General features: G+C 41.7%; 2 protein-coding genes across 2 annotated transcripts; one reads left to right on the top strand and one right to left on the bottom strand.

Annotated features, from left to right (window-relative positions):
* Position 1: 1 nt before the first annotated feature.
* LOC134746004 (DNA (cytosine-5)-methyltransferase 1-like) lies at positions 2 to 20,894 on the bottom strand. Its single transcript, XM_063680169.1, has 10 exons — positions 20,650 to 20,894; positions 19,186 to 19,285; positions 16,938 to 17,430; positions 15,537 to 15,750; positions 11,787 to 13,902; positions 11,332 to 11,466; positions 7,417 to 8,127; positions 6,575 to 6,746; positions 1,074 to 1,255; positions 2 to 203 (listed from the first exon to the last, which is right to left on the bottom strand). The coding sequence occupies exons 1-10, from the start codon at positions 20,736 to 20,738 to the stop codon at positions 117 to 119; spliced, it is 4,299 nt and encodes a 1,432-aa protein (XP_063536239.1). The 5' UTR covers positions 20,739 to 20,894; the 3' UTR covers positions 2 to 116.
* Positions 20,895 to 21,418: 524 nt separating this feature from the next.
* Positions 21,419 to 23,942, top strand: LOC134746005 (serine--tRNA ligase, mitochondrial). The gene is made up of 4 exons (XM_063680170.1): positions 21,419 to 22,111; positions 22,187 to 22,374; positions 23,065 to 23,232; positions 23,616 to 23,942. The coding sequence occupies exons 1-4, from the start codon at positions 21,515 to 21,517 to the stop codon at positions 23,929 to 23,931; spliced, it is 1,269 nt and encodes a 422-aa protein (XP_063536240.1). The 5' UTR covers positions 21,419 to 21,514; the 3' UTR covers positions 23,932 to 23,942.
* The last annotated feature ends 4 nt before the right edge of the window (positions 23,943 to 23,946 follow it).

Below are 23,946 nucleotides of genomic sequence, written 5' to 3' on the forward strand. Positions count from 1 at the left end.
ATAAAATTTACAAGTCATTTTATTACAAAAATAAGTACTTTACAATGGTATGATGTATATTTAAACTTAATTTCACTATAGTCATTACACAATCTAGTATAAAACAGACACGTGCGTTACGCTTTCGTTGTACTGAGCTGGAATGCTTTCTTGATTTCCCTTCCTAACGCTTCTCCTAAAGGAGGGGGTACTGCGTTGCCAACCTGAAAAAAAGTGGGGGAAAATTTAGTTACCTGGCCTATTTTTTTAAAACTTATCTTATAAGCAGTTAGAAAGTTGAGTTTATGCAGGACGGATTGGGAACATCCTGTGAAAATTGCCAGGTACCAAAGGAAGGTAAAGCTGACCATACACAATAGGGCAATAGGGTATCCCTGCGCGTTTTGCATGCTCAGTTCAACTGTAAAGCCGGCTAGGAAACTGAACAGTCTTAGAAGTCTGAAGAAGAATAATTAGAAGGGCACCCAATAAGTTTGAAAAAAAGCTCAACCTGTTGATACATATCCAGCAAGGTGCCCGAGAAAATAAATAGCAAATTGTCAACCACAAGCCAACCAAGTGGGGTTGTCGAGGATGTAGCACCTCTGCCCACTCAGAACAACAGAGTTGAAGGTTAAGAGTCCCCGGCAAGCTCGGCCGAATTTCACCTTCCCATACAAACGTAGATTCTTTCTCATTCTGAAACTGCATGTTGGATTGCAATGAAACTTTGCACATACAATACAATGACATGATGTAAACGAAATAGAGCAAAAACAAGTTTTGTATGAAAAATTTAATTACGCTGTATATTTTTAACTATGGTCTCTGAAGCTACATAAACTAATTACAGACATAGATATCCTTATCCTATTGTAAGTACAAAGTTTCAATGCAATCTATCTAGCTAGTCGTTTAAAAATGAGAACGGAACTACGTTTGCATGGAGAACCGCGGGGACCCTTAAATCATTTTCTGTGGATTATCTAAGTAGGCAGTTTATAAGTTTGTACACTGTGCACCGACAGTTTGTAAACCTTATCGCCGAGACATAAGGTCGATAGTTAGTTAAGAGGGCTGTGACTGTGAGGTACCTGTCGATGCTTGTCGAGCACGGAGCCAGCGAGCAGGTAGGTGTCGGGGAAGCCCTGCGAGCGCGCGCACTCGCGCACGGACACGACGCGGGGCTGCTGCGGGTGCAGCACGCGGCCCTGCTTGCCCATCGGCTCGGGGTCCGTCACTGTCGTGCTGAAGTACCCGTCCCAACACACTCGACCTAAGGGAACGGTTAATCAATTACAACATTCATGTTATTTTTAAGTCCATCAAACTTTAATTATACCATCGGAAACCAACAGCTTACTAGAGTTACGGAGGTTAGAGATTTGGGAGTATATTTAGACAGTGAAATTCAATTGGTTTCACACATAGATAAGATAACATCTAAAGCCTACAAAATGCTTGGTTTCATTTTTAGGCAAAGTAAAGATTTTAAAAACCCCACAACGTTACTTCTTTTATATAATGCATATGTAAGGTCATATTTGGAATACGCATCTACAGTTTGGAGTCCCAACTATTTAGTGCACATTAATTCATTAGAAAGTGTTCAAAAAAAGTTTCTTAATCGTATGAAGTATAAATTCAAATCTTTTAAGCCCGAGAATTTTGAATCCTTGCAAGTGAGAAGAGAAAAGCGGGATGTAATTTTCTTGTACAAAATATTAAATAATTTAATTGATTCGAAAGAACTTCTCAGCAAGGTGTCATTTAGATGTCCTACGTATCGTACACGGTCCACCGCTTTACGTAAATAATATATGTAAACAACAAATTTTTAGCAAAAGCATGCAATATATACAATAAGAAATATTCACACATTGATTTGTTCCAGCATAGGTGTAATAGATTTGTTTCTGTCATCAAACAAAATAAAAAAATATAAAAAATGGCAAATTTCGTTAACTCGTGGCTAGTAATAAAATTGTAATCTTGTGTTGTATTGTTATGATTGTTATTGTAATTGTACCTATCACGGAGTAGGATGGAGATGGCAAGTGGGCGTTCCCGTCTATCCGACAGTTAGTAGCGACCGACTCACTTTATGCACAGACTATGCTCAGTTGTTGTGTAAACTTCATGCTCGAATGACATTCACGTCGTACGTACGCTCGTCTAACAAAAATTGATAATTAAATTTAAAATGCCGTTTTGTGCAGTATTAAGCTGCAGAAATCACAGCGGTTTAAAAAATCTTTCACGTGGAGGTATTTCCTATCACCGGTGGTTATTTATTTAAATATAATCCGATAAATACGAAAAATCTGTTTCTATTGCATTATTTACGAATGTTCGTTAAGTAAATCTATATTTTATCAGTTAGAACTTAGAGTTCACAATCCTTTGTCACTATTCTTTACGTTTATCTGGAATATTCGCTATCCTAAATGTCAAATAACTTCGCTACTCAGATGCTGCGCAATGTCGATATTTATATCGATAAAGTTAAAGTTACGATATTTCAAGTTTGATGTTTGGTAGTTCGGTAATAAATTATTATTTTAGACACGTTTCTAATTATTATTTGGGATAATCAATGTCTTAGTAAATATGGCAGCTCTGGTCATCAAGCACTAAGTTAAGTCGGGGTCATTTCATGGCAACCTTTCAAACCTTCGTATTCCTTTACATACGTTTTTGTTTTTTACACCCATCATATTTTCATCGTTAATATAATTAGACTAGGTACTTAATGCACTTATGCGTACAATGCATGCAATGTGCCATGAATAAACGTTTTATATTTTCTATTTCTTTATTATTAATTATTGTAGGTTACCACAAGATGCCGATATTAAAAATAAATGGGTCAATGCTACTGGGCAAGAAAATTAGTTTCCGCAAAAATATAGCACCATTTGCTAGGAGCATTTCTTAGAGAAAGATTTCTGGGGATAAAATTGCCATACTAAAATTGCCATCTAGCGTCCACACGCCTAAAACTTAGTTACTAATTTAGTAATTATTAGTGACATTCGGGCTCACTTAATTAATAAAAAGTGTACCACGCAAACTAGCGTGAAATATTGGAATTTTGCCGCCCCCCTTCCTGATTTGATAGGTCACAATCTTACAATCAAATCAAGTGGGATCGATGAGCCAGTTTCATGTATGCTTTCACACCATACAATTAATTTGACAATTTAATCAGGTTGTCCCGTCTAGATTGGCCTTAAATGCTGCTACAAGTAAATATATTGTTAAAGACGAATACTTACCTATGTAAGTAATTGCAGATTTGTGATCACAAAATAACAGCAATACCGAGTTAATAGACCTTTAAAGAACTATGATTTTATCTGTTTGACTTTAAGATATATTTAATGTTCACATTAACAACCTAGTTGGTCAATTAATAAGAAACAAATTTCTAGTTAGATATTTGTTGTACTGTACTACATATTATTTTTCATACAATCACGATTATCACTACCTATATTATAATCATAAATAAAGTATCATCTAAATGTGTTAAAACATACGGTAATGAAATATCAATACCTAACTGAACACACAAATATCGATAAAACACTCCGATTACACTGTCCCCTCCCTATATCGTCGAATGGAAAGAAGTTCCAACGGTTAGCTACTCGCAGGCGTGTAGAGGTCTCGAAAACACCAGTGTAACGTGACCGTGAGATCCGTAACAAACCATGCGTAATTAGACCTTACTTATACTGGTTTTTTAGCCCTTTTCTCGCCTGTTAAGTACACGAATTAATAAACTAGTGGATGTGAAATGACTCCTATTTAGTATGAAAACCAGTGTCGCTAAACTCACACATTCATAGCCACGTTAAAATACGTCACACACTTACAAAATTGCTCTGATTCGTAGCAACTTTCCATACCAAAAAGTTATTACCGGTGGACATTTCTCGAACGAATATCAACTGTAGGCTACATGAGTGACGGTTTAAATTATAATGTCAAAGCTATATGACATACGACTCTTTCATTATCTCATTCATCTCACAAAAGCTCGCTCAACGTTCACCTAATACAACTACTCAACACCAGATGGCGTTATTTTATATAATTTTAAAATCACTTACTTAACAGGCGAGAAAAGGGCTAAAAAACCAGTATAAGTAAGGTCTAATTACGCATGGTTTGTTACGGATCTCACGGTCACGTTACACTGGTGTTTTCGAGACCTCTACACGCCTGCGAGTAGCTAACCGTTGGAACTTCTTTCCATTCGACGATATAGGGAGGGGACAGTGTAATCGGAGTGTTTTATCGATATTTGTGTGTTCAGTTAGGTATTGATATTTCATTACCGTATGTTTTAACACATTTAGATGATACTTTATTTATGATTATAATATAGGTAGTGATAATCGTGATTGTATGAAAAATAATATGTAGTACAGTACAACAAATATCTAACTAGAAATTTGTTTCTTATTAATTGACCAACTAGGTTGTTAATGTGAACATTAAATATATTTTAAAGTCAAACAGATAAAATCATAGTTCTTTAAAGGTCTATTAACTCGGTATTGCTGTTATTTTGTGATCACAAATCTGCAATTACTTACATAGGTAAGTATTCGTCTTTAACAATATATTTACTTGTAGCAGCATTTAAGGCCAATCTAGACGGGACAACCTGATTAAATTGTCAAATTAATTGTATGGTGTGAAAGCATACATGAAACTGGCTCATCGATCCCACTTGATTTGATTGTAAGATTGTGACCTATCAAATCAGGAAGGGGGGCGGCAAAATTCCAATATTTCACGCTAGTTTGCGTGGTACACTTTTTATTAATTAAGTGAGCCCGAATGTCACTAATAATTACTAAATTAGTAACTAAGTTTTAGGCGTGTGGACGCTAGATGAGATGTATGGCAATTTTATCCCCAGAAATCTTTCTCTAAGAAATGCTCCTAGCAAATGGTGCTATATTTTTGCGGAAACTAATTTTCTTGCCCAGTAGCATTGACCCATTTATTTTTAATATCGGCATCTTGTGGTAACCTACAATAATTAATAATATAGAAATAGAAAATATAAAACGTTTATTCATGGCACATTGCATGCATTGTACGCATAAGTGCATTAAGTACCTAGTCTAATTATATTAACGATGAAAATATGATGGGTGTAAAAAACAAAAACGTATGTAAAGGAATACGAAGGTTTGAAAGGTTGCCATGAAATGACCCCGACTTAACTTAGTGCTTGATGACCAGAGCTGCCATATTTACTAAGACATTGATTATCCCAAATAATAATTAGAAACATGTCTAAAATAATAATTTATTACCGAACTACCAAACATCAAACTTGAAATATCGTAACTTTAACTTTATCGATATAAATATCGACATTGCGCAGCATCTGAGTAGCGAAGTTATTTGACATTTAGGATAGCGAATATTCCAGATAAACGTAAAGAATAGTGACAAAGGATTGTGAACTCTAAGTTCTAACTGATAAAATATAGATTTACTTAACGAACATTCGTAAATAATGCAATAGAAACAGATTTTTCGTATTTATCGGATTATATTTAAATAAATAACCACCGGTGATAGGAAATACCTCCACGTGAAAGATTTTTTAAACCGCTGTGATTTCTGCAGCTTAATACTGCACAAAACGGCATTTTAAATTTAATTATCAATTTTTGTTAGACGAGCGTACGTACGACGTGAATGTCATTCGAGCATGAAGTTTACACAACAACTGAGCATAGTCTGTGCATAAAGTGAGTCGGTCGCTACTAACTGTCGGATAGACGGGAACGCCCACTTGCCATCTCCATCCTACTCCGTGGTTAAGTAAGTGATTTTAAAATTATATAAAATAACGCCATGTGGTGTTGAGTAGTTGTATTAGGTGAACGTTGAGCGAGCTTTTGTGAGATGAATGAGATAATGAAAGAGTCGTATGTCATATAGCTTTGACATTATAATTTAAACCGTCACTCATGTAGCCTACAGTTGATATTCGTTCGAGAAATGTCCACCGGTAATAACTTTTTGGTATGGAAAGTTGCTACGAATCAGAGCAATTTTGTAAGTGTGTGACGTATTTTAACGTGGCTATGAATGTGTGAGTTTAGCGACACTGGTTTTCATACTAAATAGGAGTCATTTCACATCCACTAGTTTATTAATTCGTGGTACCTATTTGATTTCAAATTCTAAATTGAAAATTGTGCTTGTTATTTTCCAAATTCTAAATTATGCTTGTTATATTTTTAATCGTGCTCGTGGAATATTACTCAATGTTATTGTTAAATTCAACTTTAAATTCAAAATACCTAATAATTGTACTTTTTATTTTCGGAGCAAAGGAATTTTGTATTAACTATAAGTGGAAACTCTTTTGGCCTATGTTCTTACTATATCTTTTACCTTATTGTATTATTATGTGCTGTATGTTTCCAAAAAAAAAAAAAAAACACATTGTACCTGTCCATGATTCACGCAAATAAAAAACTTCGAATTTTGCTACTTGCGCTAGCAATATGCTTATAATACTGGTGTCCACTTGTCTCGATTGTTTATAACTCACCATAGAGGCCTGCCCAGTTGTTGTGTCGATTGGCGGTGTGAGGCAGACACCACGGGATGAGAGTGTTCTCCTGCCGGTCGGCCGGGTCGCACGCGCCGCCGCCGGCGCACGCGCAGACGCCTCGCCGCTCGCCGTTGCGGGAACTCTTGTCTATGTGACGATATTGCAATACCTAAAAAAAAGTTAAGTGTACTTAGAAAAATCAAACTCAAATTGATCCGTTATACATACCAAAGATAGATATAACTCCGTAATAGATGGATACAGTCTAAGGAAAAAACGTGCCTCGAAAATCAAGAAAATTTGATTCTCGTTCAGAGGGCGCTACTAGTTTTGGCCTACAGTCGTATAGATGGCGTTGACGGTTTCGTTTGTTATTTAACAATTTTAACGCATATCAGAAAGAACATGGGTCAAAATCATAAAAAAAATTAATGCAAATAAAAAAAAACATTTATCTATATTTAAATACATTCTATCGTATTTTTATAAATCTTCATTTTTAGTTTTAAAGTGTGTCGACAGATGGCAGTGAATTTACTGGGGTTACAAAATTTACTATGACAGTACCGCTCTAGTATAAGTTACTCTATGTACATACTATACATAGATACAATTTTAGACACCGTGAAACATGTAAACATGTCGGCTGTCTGACATCGAAAGCAGTTTAGAAATATGCAATCCAAAATTTCTGAAAACGACTACCATGACGAATTAACGAATGTCATCGTTCGTAGTTAATGCGATTTTTTTTGTCTTCATTGTTACAATTTAAAAAGCATAATTAAATAATCCAGTTGGATCTAGCTAAGTCTAGAAAAAATTGAAATAATAAGTACCTTGCATTTCGTCCCGTCAGAAAGCGTGACCGATATATTGGGCAGGTCCCTCCAATCCGAACCAGGCGTCGTCGGAATCCTACTGATCCTAGCCACGATCAGCGGCGCCATGTTCTTACAAATATGGTCCCTTAGCTTCGCGTTCTCGTCTTTACTTCTAATCATTCTCTGGAAATGACTTACAGGCATCGAGCCGTATTCTATCTCGATTTTACTGGCCCCATTGCTGATATCAGGTAAGTCGCTCATGGCGTCACGGATGGTGCAAGTACGTCGCGGGGCTGAATCCTCCCATTGGATGTTTGAGACGAAGCGTTTGCCGTCTATGTTAATTGTCAGCGAGCAAGCTCGTCTGCTGAACACGTGAGTCGGTTCCGGATATAAAGGAAGCTTAAATCCCGGCGCAGCCGCCATGATAATAAGTCGTCGTCGAGTCTGAGGCACGCCGTAATTCCCCGCTTGAAGAACACCGAACGTACACTGATATCCCATGTCTAGTAAAGTCCGTAGCGTCAATTTCAAGACCATTCCTTTTTTGAACGCGACGAAGTTTCTCACGTTTTCTAAGATGAAGTATTTGGGGCGGTAATAGTCGCAGAAGGAGAGGTAGGTGGCGACAAGCGAGTTCTTGAAGTTGGAGTACTCGCGCGAGTTGAAGCGGTTCATGCCGGAGAAGCCCTGGCACGGCGGCCCGCCGCACATTAGCTCCACCTGACAAAAGTGTCGAAAATTAGAAAAAAAGGCGAAGTTTTTGTACACAAATTAATAGCGAAATGAAAAGCCGCCACTGTGCAGATCGATTAACAAGATACGCTTATTAACGGTGGTAAATTAATGATCATTCATCTGAGCACTGGTAGCCTAGGATAGGCGTTTCCTGCTTCCAAAATAGAGGTCGTGTGTTAAAACCTCAATTCGTACCAATGAGGTACCCACCGTTTTAGATTTACCAGTACTGTTCGGTATAGGGAAACATGACAAATAAACGCAAGAAGCCCTATTTTCCCTTTGGATTGAAACGCCAAAGACGCCAACCATTTTGCATAGAAATAAGCGCCAGTTGTTAGAATAAGGCTGCCGAGCAGACTCCAAGCACCCTTAGCAAGCTATGCCAACCCTAAGAAGGCGTTGCAGTCTTCGCGGACAACGGAGCACCCGGGGTCGAGGGCGTAGGCACTACACTAATTGTAATAAGGACGAGTTTCCTTTAAGGTTGAATGGTCAGGTGGTTTTTCGTAGGAAATATTGGATGCGTCACTTCTTAGGATAAAGTTTTCAAGTGAGCTCCCTTAGCCAGCAGCGCGTTGCAGTCCTCGCGGAACACGGAGCAACAGAAACAGTACGGTCGCTTACTTCGCCGACAGCGGGTAAGCGCAGCGCCGCGGCGGAGTGCGTGGCGCCGGCCAGCGCGGCCGCCAGCAGCGCGTTGCAGTCCTCGCGGAACACGGAGCAACAGTAACAGTAAGGTCGCTTACTTCGCCGACAGCGGGTAAGCGCAGCGCCGCGGCGGAGTGCGTGGCGCCGGCCAGCGCGGCCGCCAGCAGCGCGTTGCAGTCCTCGCGGAACACGGAGCAACAGTAACAGTAAGGTTGCTTACTTCGCCGACAGCGGGTAAGCGCAGCGCCGCGGCGGAGTGCGTGGCGCCGGCCAGCGCGGCCGCCAGCAGCGCGTTGCAGTCCTCGCGGAACACGGAGCAACAGTAACAGTAAGGTCGCTTACTTCGCCGACAGCGGGTAAGCGCAGCGCCGCGGCGGAGTGCGTGGCGCCGGCCAGCGCGGCCGCCAGCAGCGCGTTGCAGTCCTCGCGGAACACGGAGCAACAGTAACAGTAAGGTCGCTTACTTCGCCGACAGCGGGTAAGCGCAGCGCCGCGGCGGAGTGCGTGGCGCCGGCCAGCGCGGCCGCCAGCAGCGCGTTGCAGTCCTCGCGGAACACGGAGCAACAGTAACAGTAAGGTCGCTTACTTCGCCGACAGCGGGTAAGCGCAGCGCCGCGGCGGAGTGCGTGGCGCCGGCCAGCGCGGCCGCCAGCAGCGCGTTGCAGTCCTCGCGGAACACGGAGCAACAGTAACAGTAAGGTCGCTTACTTCGCCGACAGCGGGTAAGCGCAGCGCCGCGGCGGAGTGCGTGGCGCCGGCCAGCGCGGCCGCCAGCAGCGCGTTGCAGTCCTCGCGGAACACGGAGCAACAGTAACAGTAAGGTCGCTTACTTCGCCGACAGCGGGTAAGCGCAGCGCCGCGGCGGAGTGCGTGGCGCCGGCCAGCGCGGCCGCCAGCAGCGCGTTGCAGTCCTCGCGGAACACGGAGCAACAGTAACAGTAAGGTCGCTTACTTCGCCGACAGCGGGTAAGCGCAGCGCCGCGGCGGAGTGCGTGGCGCCGGCCAGCGCGGCCGCCAGCAGCGCGTTGCAGTCCTCGCGGAACACGGAGCAACAGTAACAGTAAGGTCGCTTACTTCGCCGACAGCGGGTAAGCGCAGCGCCGCGGCGGAGTGCGTGGCGCCGGCCAGCGCGGCCGCCAGCAGCGCGTTGCAGTCCTCGCGGAACACGGAGCAACAGTAACAGTAAGGTCGCTTACTTCGCCGACAGCGGGTAAGCGCAGCGCCGCGGCGGAGTGCGTGGCGCCGGCCAGCGCGGCCGCCAGCAGCGCGTTGCAGTCCTCGCGGAACACGGAGCAACAGTAACAGTAAGGTCGCTTACTTCGCCGACAGCGGGTAAGCGCAGCGCCGCGGCGGAGTGCGTGGCGCCGGCCAGCGCGGCCGCCAGCAGCGCGTTGCAGTCCTCGCGGAACACGGAGCAACAGTAACAGTAAGGTCGCTTACTTCGCCGACAGCGGGTAAGCGCAGCGCCGCGGCGGAGTGCGTGGCGCCGGCCAGCGCGGCCGCCAGCAGCGCGTTGCAGTCCTCGCGGAACACGGAGCAACAGTAACAGTAAGGTCGCTTACTTCGCCGACAGCGGGTAAGCGCAGCGCCGCGGCGGAGTGCGTGGCGCCGGCCAGCGCGGCCGCCAGCAGCGCGTTGCAGTCCTCGCGGAACACGGACCAACAGTAACAGTAAGGTCGCTTACTTCGCCGACAGCGGGTAAGCGCAGCGCCGCGGCGGAGTGCGTGGCGCCGGCCAGCGCGGCCGCCAGCAGCGCGTTGCAGTCCTCGCGGAACACGGAGCAACAGTAACAGTAAGGTCGCTTACTTCGCCGACAGCGGGTAAGCGCAGCGCCGCGGCGGAGTGCGTGGCGCCGGCCAGCGCGGCCGCCAGCAGCGCGTTGCAGTCCTCGCGGAACACGGAGCAACAGTAACAGTAAGGTCGCTTACTTCGCCGACAGCGGGTAAGCGCAGCGCCGCGGCGGAGTGCGTGGCGCCGGCCAGCGCGGCCGCCAGCAGCGCGTTGCAGTCCTCGCGGAACACGGAGCAACAGTAACAGTAAGGTCGCTTACTTCGCCGACAGCGGGTAAGCGCAGCGCCGCGGCGGAGTGCGTGGCGCCGGCCAGCGCGGCCGCCAGCAGCGCGTTGCAGTCCTCGCGGAACACGGAGCAACAGTAACAGTAAGGTCGCTTACTTCGCCGACAGCGGGTAAGCGCAGCGCCGCGGCGGAGTGCGTGGCGCCGGCCAGCGCGGCCGCCAGCAGCGCGTTGCAGTCCTCGCGGAACACGGAGCAACAGTAACAGTAAGGTCGCTTACTTCGCCGACAGCGGGTAAGCGCAGCGCCGCGGCGGAGTGCGTGGCGCCGGCCAGCGCGGCCGCCAGCAGCGCGTTGCAGTCCTCGCGGAACACGGAGCAACAGTAACAGTAAGGTCGCTTACTTCGCCGACAGCGGGTAAGCGCAGCGCCGCGGCGGAGTGCGTGGCGCCGGCCAGCGCGGCCGCCAGCAGCGCGTTGCAGTCCTCGCGGAACACGGAGCAACAGTAACAGTAAGGTCGCTTACTTCGCCGACAGCGGGTAAGCGCAGCGCCGCGGCGGAGTGCGTGGCGCCGGCCAGCGCGGCCGCCAGCAGCGCGTTGCAGTCCTCGCGGAACACGGAGCACCCGGGGTTGTTCAGCGCGTAGGCGTGCGCTGCGGCCTGGAGAAAGAACATGTGTCTTACTATTGACGGCCAAACGAGTACCGGACGAGTTGAACTAGTCGTTACACGGTATCAAACCTGTAGCTGTACCTAAATCGTGTGTTTATAGTTGTCACGTATTTTTTTATTAGATTTTAAAATGAGTGTCCTCTTGGTATCGGTAGTGATGGCAAGCTCGATGGCAGACTGCAAAATTGATCAAAAAGTTTCACCAGGTGTATATCTTAATATCGTTCACTTGAATAAATCATCACATTTACTCCTGGTAGGTAGGTAGGAAGGTGTAGCTGTGTGTGTAATCATGTCATCATATTTACCTCGACGTGTTCGACAGCCCAGCGACACGAAGCGATCCCCGCAGCGTGCAAGCCGGCCGACAGCCCCCCGCAGCCCGCGAACACGTCCAACGTTCTTAACGGCCGCGTTTCCGCTTCCGCCGCCGCTGCCGCCTCCGCTTTCCCTTTCCCCTTGCCCTTCCCCTTCCCTTTATCTTTCCGCTCCGCCCGCCCGATATTCGCCGCGTGCTCCGGCACTTCCGAGAACTTTCCTGAAGCTTTATCGTACGCCTGTCGGAAGTAGAACCTATTCGGATCTTTCGATAACCACTCTTGATGGTTTCCCGGTATGTTTTCTTCGTAAATGAGCTGGCAGGGGCCGGCGACGGCGCTGAAAGGAACCTCCCGGATATCGTCGGTCCAGTATACGAGATTGAGGTCGCTGTGTCGGGCCTCGGGAAGGACATTTTCCGGTCGCAGGAGCAGACGAACTTTAAGCAAGATATCCTGCGGTGCGACCAGTCGTTGGTCGCCCCGAGCGACTACTGCCGCTATGTGTCCTACGCAGAATGGTTCTCCCGTATCAATGTTGGAGCCTCGAAGGTTGTTATCGCTTTTCCGATAGTATTCTGTATAAATTGACTCATCCACCTTTTCTAGTTTAGCCCTATCAGGATTTAACTCCTTGGTCTTCAATTTGAAAGTGTCCGGCTTGAGGAAGACACCGCTACCCTTCTTATATATGTGGTCCAGCCACGAGACGTAGCTCCATTCAGATCTGTTCGATTCTTTCACGAATTCAGACTTTACTGCTAACTTATCAAAGAGTTTCGGTATGTTCTTGCCGTCGCGCTTAGTCTTACGCTCGCAAGAGGGACAGAAGCGGTGTTCACGCAACGCGTTAGGGCAAGGCGGGTCTGCCGGTAAATCCTCAAAGCGCGCGGTGAAGCGTTCATAACACTTCTTATAGAAGTAAGTTTTTCCATCATCCTCAAATCCTTCGTCCTGCACTTCTTTCCCTCCTAGCCCGAACCAGTCATTAGGTATCTCTCGCTTTTCGACATTGGCTTTCCTTAAAATAGACGATAGTGGAGCTCCATGGCAACATCTGTCTCCTAGGAAAACTTCTCTTGGATCACCTACTTCGCCTAAGACAGTGTCTGTAGCTCTTATAAATACTTCTGCATGAAAGTAGCCCGATTTAGGATTACTGATCTCCATCCACATATAGACAACTCTAGCAACAAGAGCGGGTATTTTAGCCTGCGCAGTTTCTACCATAACATAATCGCCGTTACATAATTCCGATCCATCAATTTCGACTTTATCATAATAAACTTTGGTTGCATCTGCTTTGACAGCTTTCCCAATCCATTTAATTTTCCTAGTGCCGGAGCCGGTGAGTTTAACAGGCACGACGTCTTCAACACGGTCGTCAAGTCTGTCTGGTTCATCCTCCTCGTTATCTGAATCATCAGCCTGTTGTACCGCCATGTTAGGGCACCTACGGCGCACACAGGCTTGCTTGGAGCGCCCCTGCCCACCAAATTTAGCCATAGCGCGGCACGCGTTACACTCCCCACAATCCGGCAGTTGACACGCTTCACACACCCCACATCTCTTCCTTCTCAACACTAACTCGTGGTTAGTTTTATCGAGCTGATCAGTGAAGAAGCTTTCGAAAGTTTTTCTCACTAAAGGCGTCGTGGTTGCCTTTGTCCACGCCTTCTTATCTATCTTTTTATAGTCAATTTTAGCGCGTATTTTCCGTTTGCCGAACTTGATACCCATGAGCTTGATGAGCTCGCGCATGCAGGGCAGTGTAATCAGAGGGGCTTCATCCTCGTCAGCCTCTAAGCTGACAACTTGATCACAAACGAACTGAGCATGTTTATGCAACATCTCTTCAGTCATTTGTTTATCGCCTAACTCTGGAATGATTGCTTCTCTTATAACCTCCAGAAGATCTTCGTAGTTTGGCTGCAGGTAGTGGAACTCTTCCAAGTACTCTACAACAACTTTGCTGATCCATATTTTCTCGTACAGGTTGTTCATTAAGGATGTGTACTCGGGGCTGGGGTTCATGAGATTGTATTCCCCAAATTCGGTAGACAGGGTGATGCAGTTCCTGCTCCCGCCGTCAAAGCCGTGGATAAACCTGGTAACAAAACAGCATTTTTTATGTATATAGTCAATACAGTTAGTGTTTAATTGGATTTAAACTTTAAACCAAATTAAAAAAAAAAAACGGCTGAAAATTTGGCTACACTAGATGGCGTTGACTATTTATGTGGCTTTGATTGCACTTTCCCTGCATTGGCAAAGTTGTAACATGGCAAACCTGCATAGTGCAGCCACCGCGCGCACTGGCCGGCTGTAAAAAAAAATTAAGCCATTCGCCCGTCTTTTGTTTTTTCTCATAATTTTTCTCTGGGAATTTTGTTGCAAATAACCCACAACTGATTACTAATATTTATTTAATGTGACTCCATGCTTATGTGATTTGTGTTAAAAGTATTAATACGATAGTAATACGAGGGCTGCGTCTAATGCAGGTAAAATTTGTATAGTATTAAGTTTATGTTTAAATTAAACCTAATCCAAGTCTTATTTGTACGTCACTGGTTTTTTGTAACTGAATGAGGCTTGGGTTAGGTTTCAACCCGGAAACTAAGAACGCACGATTGTTGCAGCCCTTTCTTTTGGTTTAAAACTGAAGACGCATGATTGAAGCTACTTATTTTCTGGATATTCGCTCCTGAAGTTTTTATCTGCTTGCGCCTGGTGAGCCCGCGTAGCCCGCAGTTGCTACTACCGCTGCGGAAATTCATCGTTCGGCTCGACGAAGATTGGAAATCGAAAACGTTAAGGCCAGTGACGATATTTTATTGGTTTTGACTCGTGTACTGACAGAAATTAGTTTAATTTATTGTACATATTTTATTATTATATTGTTTTACTATAAGAACCTAGTTTTCATTTTCTACCGCTCTAGTTAGCCGGCTACAAAGTAAACAGTTATTTTGATGGAAAACATTATTTTTACCCCACTTCTTCTTCCTTCTCGTGTCGATGGTTTCAGACTTTCTGACTGTGCGGGACCATAAGGTAGGGACATTTATCGCCATGTCCGTTGCATCACGGAGTGATCGCATGTATTTGTATTCGCATAATGTTACCCCACTGCAGTAGTTGTTACACCCATTTCTATAGCACGCCCTGCAACCCAAACAGCTACGATTTTATGATTAGGTATCCTGTTGTGGGATTGACAAAGGCTATAAACATTTTTTTTTTTTTTTTTTACTTTATTTAGAACACAAACAGTCACATATACAAATGGGTTTGAAGTACAAATGTACTTAACATACTTAAGAAAACAGACCTGGAGGTTCATTAGTAAGTACATAATGTTAACATACACACTAAACAGCAAAGATAAAAAGGAGATAAAAGAAAAACATGAGCCTACGGTTGTCCTACCGGAAAGCCGGAAAGTTACATTTATACATTTACTTATTTATATTTATACTTGACATATTAAAACAACTTATGTCTAAGTTTCATTCTAAGACTAGACAGGGAAGTGTGAAAAGGATCAATGTCATGTAGGTGCTTATTATAATAATTTGGGACTCGTCTGAAAAATGTGTCTGAAAAATTTTTATTTTTTTAATACATGATTTTTCATTTTTCTAATTTGTTTGTGTGTGATGTATTATAAGCTGTGTGAGGTGTGCAATTAAGAGTATTGTATGAAGTTAGTTACATGAATATTATAATAACAGTTACCATTCAATAATGGGGCCAACATCCTTAACCGGCACGGATTCCTCATCTATCTCCGGCGACTCCGAGCATATAGACTTCAAGTATCCCGACATGTATATCCGCAAGTCACTCTCCACAAGGCCCCCGTCTATGGGCACCAGGTGGCCCTCTCGGTCGAATATTGAGAAGCCGGTGATATTTGTTTGGGGCCGCTCCATAATGTCACCTTCGTCACCTGTAGAAACCAAGTTTGCTGTTAATAATTGCTGCTAGTATCTTTATTACAGTTATAGGTGCAAATTTAAAAAAAATGTCGGTATATGACGCAATTTAAATACTTCTGAAAAAGCTAAGATGCCATGTGCCATATGCCATGTGCCATAATACGCGTCACGTCGCCGACAAAAGTTGAATGTTCCTATTATTCCTATATGTATTGTGTCACCATATAAGACTAAACCTAAATTAGCCTGAGGCATTGTTCCCAGGACACTGGCCGCGTTCCCCCTCTGCATAGTGAAGCTGTTTTTGCGCAAAAAGGTGTTTATAAAAAAATGCATATGGTAACATCCACATGATATGTTGCAGCGAAGCAGGGATGATATGAGATACTTTTGGGATGGGAGGAATAATAGTGAAAAGTGACGCCCTCATTATCCCAGGGGAATTCTAGGTTTTTTTTTACAAGAGAGTTCCGAAAAATACAAGATGGCAAGGGAGTACCAGTATAAAAAAAGATTGGGAACCCCTGCCTGTTTAGTTAACCCAGAGGGCTCAAAAGGGGCAAAGCTAAGAATACAACAGGATATATTCTATGAGCTGACAATGAGAAAATAGTACAGTAATTAGAGTCCGACCAGGCTAACTCTGCATGGCATTTGCAATGACAAGGTGTGGAAATGCCATCACACTGCCATCATTAATGTCAAACTTTTATGAAATAGGATGTTTATAATAAAACTACCTCACTTTGTTTTATTCAAGTTGGTGAGAAGTGAGCTTAGACAGACAGGCTTATTCTGATTTTAATAGAAGCTTATGAATTAGATCTGGATTAGTTATGAATCTGATCTGTCAGTGTCAAAAGTGACGTTTTAGTTGAAGATATGTCACTTTTGAGCAGGGATCGGAACCGGTTTTATGCAAAAACTTCAAAATAACCATATATTTCGAATTATTGTATACTCCATAAATGTAGTACTCAGTTGTGTTTTAGGTAACGACTTCGTATTTAGATTGCCCAATTAGAAATGAAATAATCAACAAAGAACGGAAAAATACCGGTTTCGTTCCCATACAAAAAATACCGGTATCCGATCCCTGCTTTTGACACTAATAGATCAGATCCATAACTGATCCAGATCTAATTCATAACATATTATTCAAAATTAAAATCAGAATACGCCTGGGACTTTGGCTTACCAGCGGCAAGAACAAGTTTCTCATTGGTCAACGCTATAAATTCTTCCACAGCATCCTGTGGGTGTCCTTGGAAATATATAATGTCTGAGTTGTTTATAAACTGTCCGCAAGTATTACATCTCTCCATATCAGGTTCTGGAAGGCTGCTTTTCTCATTTGATTGGAGACTGTTCTTTTCATCTTGTTCAGCTGTTTTTTCATCATAATTATGATTTTCATCACTATCAGCCTTTATTACACCATTTTTGCCATTGGTTAAGCTTTCTTGTGCATCAGAGTTATTTTTAGGTGTAATGTTGATGTCAATTTTATCATCAGATGAAGTTAGATTATTTGTCTCTTCACCATTAGTTTTACCCATATTTTCGTCATCTAAACCGATGTCTTCGTCTTTGATTGCATCAGTTGTAACGTCTTTTATGTCAGCCGCACATACCACATCATTTTCTTCAGCATCATCAAGTGATTCATCCAGATTTGTCTTTAGCTTTTTCTGCAAAGAAATTGTTGATGAGATATATAAAAACGTGTGTCATGGTCTAAGATACGCTATAAAAATATATAAATAAATGATAGATAATATTCACATTGACACATTGTAAATAGGTCGGTCAATGTGAATATTATCTATCCTTTATTTCTTATCACCGGGGTATATATTTCTTATAATGTATCTCCTACTATCAGTATCATACTGATATACATAGATTGAGGAGAACTAAGATTTTGATAAGTACCTATAGACACAGGGCGGACACGCTATACGACGGGATTCGGGACGAGTGAAGAATGACATTTCCGCACGTGTATCGAACGACGTTTTTTAATACAGTTGCGAAAAAATAAGAAAAACAACAATATCGAATGTTGCATTTGGAAACTTAGCTTGCAATAAGAAAATAAATAATAAAATAAAATTTCTTTATTTCGGACAAATGCATCCATAGAGTGTTAGTACTACAAGCAAAATCTTAATCTAGTGTTAGTATTTAATACAATAGGTACCTACTTATATTATAAATTGAAATACACTTTTAATTTGCTCGGTCCAGTGCTTGAGGATCGGACACTCAAACCTATCGGCAATTTCTCTTAGAATGCTGTTGGGACTACATCTCACACGACTTAGTAATGAGACTATATTTTTACGTAATATAGTCTCAAAACCATCCGTGCGAGCTGCCACAAACATGCCCGATGCAGAGCACCTGCTGGGCAGTCCCATCAGCATTCTAAAAGAATTGTTGTACTGTACGCGCATGGCGTTGTATGCTCGTTTCGTGTACCGGACCCACAGGCTGCTCGTGTACAAGGATCGACAGTATGATTTAAATAGTGTGATTTTTACATCATGTGAGCAACGAGCAAACCTGCGGGTAATCATATTACTCCGAACCGCCAACGCCCTGCGCTCCCTTTCTAAGTCTAAATCATCCTTTAGGTCGCTCGTGAGAACGTGTCCCAGGTATTTAACCTTGTCCACAACTTGCAATGGGCTAGAGTTCAACAAAATAGGTAACGTCGGAAAAAACGTCTCTTCTTTGACAGGCGTTTCGGCAGCTATTCGTACGTCTACCTTCCATAGCTATTTCGTTCCATTCAGACAACTTATTAATAACGGTTTTTAAATCTTCAATATTAAAAAATAAACGTGTTATAATGATGAAGAGGTATCTAATAAAATATGAAATATGTATATTTTTCGTATTCTTACATTAACAGTAGGTTTTTATGTTGGTTACGACGTTTAAAGGAAACTGATCAATAAGTAGTCATGAATTGGAACAAGTATAAATTTAAAAAAATTGGAAAAGTAAAAAGCACTAGTTCGCGAATACCAACTTTCCGCACGCTAAACAGCTACGTAAAGTAGCACTTTTTGAGCAACTGTATTAAAAAAATAGTACTGAGCGGCCGGCAAACGGCCGTCAATCTGCTGTCGCGGGGCGAGGTAATTCGAGTCGGGACGGGGCTGTGCGTGGCCGTTCTGTGTGATAATACTATTACTTATTCTGTGCTATAGATCACCATCAAAGACAAGTTCAGAGGAGTCCTACAAGAGGGTCATATATTGTGCCATGGAATTTTTGTATTTTAGTTTTATGTCACTTGAAGATATATGTTATAATTGTATGGGATGTCTAAATTTTTTTTCTTTGTTACTGTTCTTGGACTTATTGCTAAGGGTGAATGAGTTGTTTTATTTGTAATTAATTTGAGATGGGTTTTTAAAGAAAGTTTTTCTTACTGAAGTAAGTTTAGCATCTTCTGACGGACTCCGGCCTCTCTTCACAGCAAGCATGCTGGTAATTGACAGCTGCTTTCCATTGGATGACCTTAATTTTGCTCTGTAAATACAAAAACAAAAATATTAAATATTGTTTTTTTTTACCAATTAGCTTAGATTGAACTGACCACTTTCAGTGCCAAGCACCCCATTTCCAATACAAAATTTACACAGCGAGCATGTTCTTGGCAGTCAATGTGTTAATAGAGCAAAAAGTATATGTATCTTGTAAGATACTAGCGACCCGTCCCGGCTTCCCACGGGTTACACAAAACCTTAACATTTTATACACCTAAACCTTCCTCAAGAATCACTATATTCATTGGTGAACACCGCGTGAAAATTCGTTCAGTAGTTTTCAAATGTATTCTGAACATACACACTAACAGACGTGGCAGGGAAATTTGTTTCATTTGGTGTAGCAATGTTGCCAAGAAAAGGGAAAATATTTAACAGTCTGGCTATGATTAAAGAATAACAACAATTTAGTCGTAAGTATTCCATGAATTTCCTTAATAACTGGGCAGTGACAAACCACAACTCCGCCTCCCAGCATTCTCAGAAGAAATATAGGGATGATGACACATGTTGAATTTTATATCAAAATCTAGTAAAATAAATGCAAATGAGCAATTTATTGCAATAATGTGGATATTAAAACAATATATGGAAATGATAAAAAAATACAGGACCTAAAAATTTCAAAATTTAAAGTTTTTTTTTAACATCCAAAAAGAAATAAAGTAAGGGTACCATTCGATTCCTTACATTTTATCCAAAAAAAGATTATACAGCAACTATATGCATAAAGGCAGTATTTCACCGGCAAAATCGCAATTTGACTTATTTTCCATACTTCAAGATGGGCTCTCAGTGACCTTGACATCACATTCACTTATAGTTTTGTTAGGAGCGTTTCGCGAGTGAAGTACGACTGTCAGACTTTGACTATAATTTCTGAATTCTGTATTGATTGAATGCTGTGGGTCCCATATAGACATTTGATCCCAAAAATAAACCTGATGATTGATACCATTAATAAAAATTTGTCATCTAGGCTATTATATGAGGCTATTAAATGATACTCAGGCGGAGTGCTTTTCACTATTTAAGCAGTATTCAGTTATCCAATCTTGGACCTTGGCTTCTCTCTATTATAAGGTCTTCCCTATAATAAGCCACTTTGCATAAGTTTTTATACAAATGGCTTCATTGTCAAAAAATTACTACTTGGGGCTATAAGCTCAATGTAACCAGGCATGTAGTCGATAAACCTGAAAGGTACGGCGGTATGCATCTCTATATAAGTTCCCATGCCATGGAGGTGGCCTTTTTTTTTAATGTTAACAATGAGGCAGGCAATCGAGTTGTATTTATTTGACACAATTCATGCATAAAATTTGTTATTCTTCCATTTGGACTTACTTGTTAGGTGTGGTTTTTATGTTCTTGGTTGATTTCGGACTGCCACCGTTGTCATGATTTTTCTGAATTATATTCGACTTCGAAGGCATAGTTCCCTAAATATTTTAACCAAAAGTGTGAACTGGAAGTGTACATGTAAACAACATAAATTAATTACAAATGTAAATCCCGTATTTGATTTAATTGTCTTTAATCGTACATATTTTGTAAAGAAAAGGCGCGAAGACACTACACTATTGAGTGTTGACAATGACAGCACCAATTGCCAAAACTAACCACAGGCTACTCTAGACTGGGGCTAGATAAGTAGACAAACTTGTCTCGTGCGGTGGGGGATGATAAAACTATATTAAAACAAGATGACAATGTTATAACACAAAACAAACAGCGTTCGGATACTATTTGTCGTAAAAAATATTTTTTATTATATTTTTTGCTAATTTTATTGTAATTGTTTATTATGTGATAAGTGTACTCCACACTGGCGCTCCCAGCATCGCGCATGAGTGTGAAGGGCCCTTATATAAGTGTATAAAAAACACACTTAGGGCCAGATGCACCAACCACATTTGACAGACTGATAGACATCACTCAGCAGTGAACTATGAAACTTCCCATACAATAAAATTTAACAAACGTTTTAACGGTGATAGGCGGTTTGGTGCAACTGGCACTTAGAAATCTAAGGACGTGATAAAATTTTCGAACGCTCCGCCGAAGTTTGAATGATAGCCGAGACATTTGCAATTTTGCGTTTGACTTTGACAATTTTGATAGCCGATTGAGCCGATGTCGAACCGAGGACTGTTTGAATAGTTCATGGATTTCTTATTAAATTCCCAATTAGTCGTATCATTTATGTATAATGATTAGACGTAAAATAATCTCCTTGTGCCGATCCAACTACAGTAGACTATGTTCTTCCATGACCCAGCCAGATATCGATCTAGGATACTACTGTGATGTAAGCAACTCCTCCGAGGTTAAGCGAAACATAACTTCAAGGAAAGGTGTTGGAAATATAGATCGCGTGTTAGATATTTATAATCGCCTGAAAATTATAGATGTGGCCGATGAAGCTCACGACGCTTTAAAACAGGAGTTGTATAGGGAGCTTAGTAAATTGCCAAATAAAACTCACCCCTCGGTCCAAGGATATGAAGACGACCCTATATTAGTATATGAGCTCAATAAGAAGCGTAACTTTGGAAAGCACCGCCCACTTGAATTCAGTGAAATTACACGCCTCATGAACCTTATGAGGACAGATAAGTTAGGTCAAACTTGTGGACACAAGAGTTATTATTTCCTCGGTGAACTAGCTGAATTAGAGGAAGCATTGATCAAATATGCAGTTTCATACTTGGTGAACGAGAATTTTAAACTAGTTTCTGTTCCTGATATCTTACCAAAAAATGTTCTGGAAAGCTGTGGCATGTCAATAAATAGTGATAGGACACAGGTATGTTTTTTGTTTATATTATTCATGTCACACGCATGTAGAAATGTAAAAAGAATTTTTTTTTTTTAATTACAGATATACTCTTTAGATCCAATCCATCATGGCCCAGACTTATATCTGTCAGGCACTGCAGAAATGTCCCTGGCAGGGTTGCTCATGAACTCCATCCACTCTGGCACAGACCTTCCTCTGAAGTTGGCAGCCGTGAGCAGATGTTTCCGGGCTGAGACTTCCAGCATCGTAGATGAGCGGGGAGTGTATAGGTACATCTACAATTATTATCTGGTCTGATAAATCTTAAATTTACTGAAGACAGCTTGCTTGAGATTTTAATGGAGTTACATTGATATTATGCTTATTAAATTTTTTGAGAGCTTATAGTAAAACATGATCAATCTAACACAAGCTAATGTTGTACAAAAATTGATGTTCTGTTCTCAAGCTGCTTTATATACACATTTTGTATACTACACTATATATGCAGCATAATCCTAAAGTGAGGTTTAGACTAGCAAGAACTTGCATGCAATTTTCATTACATTGCGGTATCAGATAAACATTTTGAATGCAGTTTACCTTAGTAATCAGCAATGTAACGTAAATTGCATGCAAGTTCTTGCTAGTCTAAACCTTGCTTAAGTCATATAAGGCGTAGCATAGACTAGAAAAAGCAGCAAGCGGATTTGCAATGTCTGCCGCCCTAGGCAGTAAAGTACTAGCCGCCCCTTTCTCAGCACCCATCATATAGATAGATTGCAGAGTGCCGCCCCTAATATCTCGCCACTCTAGGCCCAGGCCTACTTGGCCTTAGGGTAAATCCACCACTGAGAAAAAATATTTCAAAGAAATCTCCTACTGCTTGCTCACACAGCAAGTGAAAGTAAAAAATTACAAATTAACTGTTTTTGGCACTATTGAGATATGAGTAAGTTTATGTTACTTTTTTGTACTAGAGTACACCAGTTTACCAAAGTGGAAATGTTTGCTGTTACCACACCACAGCAGTCGGAGGAGATGCTTGAATACATCAGGACCATGCAGGAACAAATGTTTGTACCCCTGGGATTCAACATGAAGGTGTTAGATATGCCACCACATGAGTTGGGAGCTCCTGCTTACAGGTTTGTGAAACATTATGTCCATACATTTTTAAGCAAAAGAAAAATTCTATAGACAAATTAAAAATATTAAATTTTATGAATGTTATTATTAGTAAGTAGTTGTAATGTTTAGATAGTTATATTTTGTTCTCTGATATTTTTCACGGTAGCTATGATAGTTAAATTAACTTGTAACATTTCCACTAAATTGTAAAACATGCTGTGTACACTTGTTTTGGATTTCGTGCTAGTTCTTAAGCCATAATGTGAATTGTATGTTTCTCATGATATTGTACAATATATGGTTTGCTTGTGCTAAGGATTTTGTAAAGTGAATAACATATTTGATACAAGAATATTATTGGTTGCGATGGTGTTAATATAAATGAAATTATTTTTTCCAGAAAATATGACATTGAAGCCTGGATGCCAGGTAGAGGCAATTACGGAGAAGTTTCAAGTTGCAGCAACTGTACAGATTACCAGTCAAGAAGGCTTAACATTAGATACAAACATGACGACAAAATACACTATGTGCACACATTAAACGGGACAGCATGTGCAATACCAAGGATGCTGATCACTTTACTTGAAACACACCAAGACCCAAAAGGCAAAATTTTCATCCCTGAAGCTCTTCAGCCTTTTATGAATGGAAAGAAATATATAACAAAGAATAGTGCAATACCAGATTTAAAGTTGACAAAGAAAATAAAATAAAAATAATTTTATACA

The sequence above is a fragment of the Cydia strobilella genome, chromosome 12 (assembly GCF_947568885.1).
Source record: "Cydia strobilella chromosome 12, ilCydStro3.1, whole genome shotgun sequence".
NCBI classification, from domain to species: domain Eukaryota; kingdom Metazoa; phylum Arthropoda; class Insecta; order Lepidoptera; family Tortricidae; genus Cydia; species Cydia strobilella.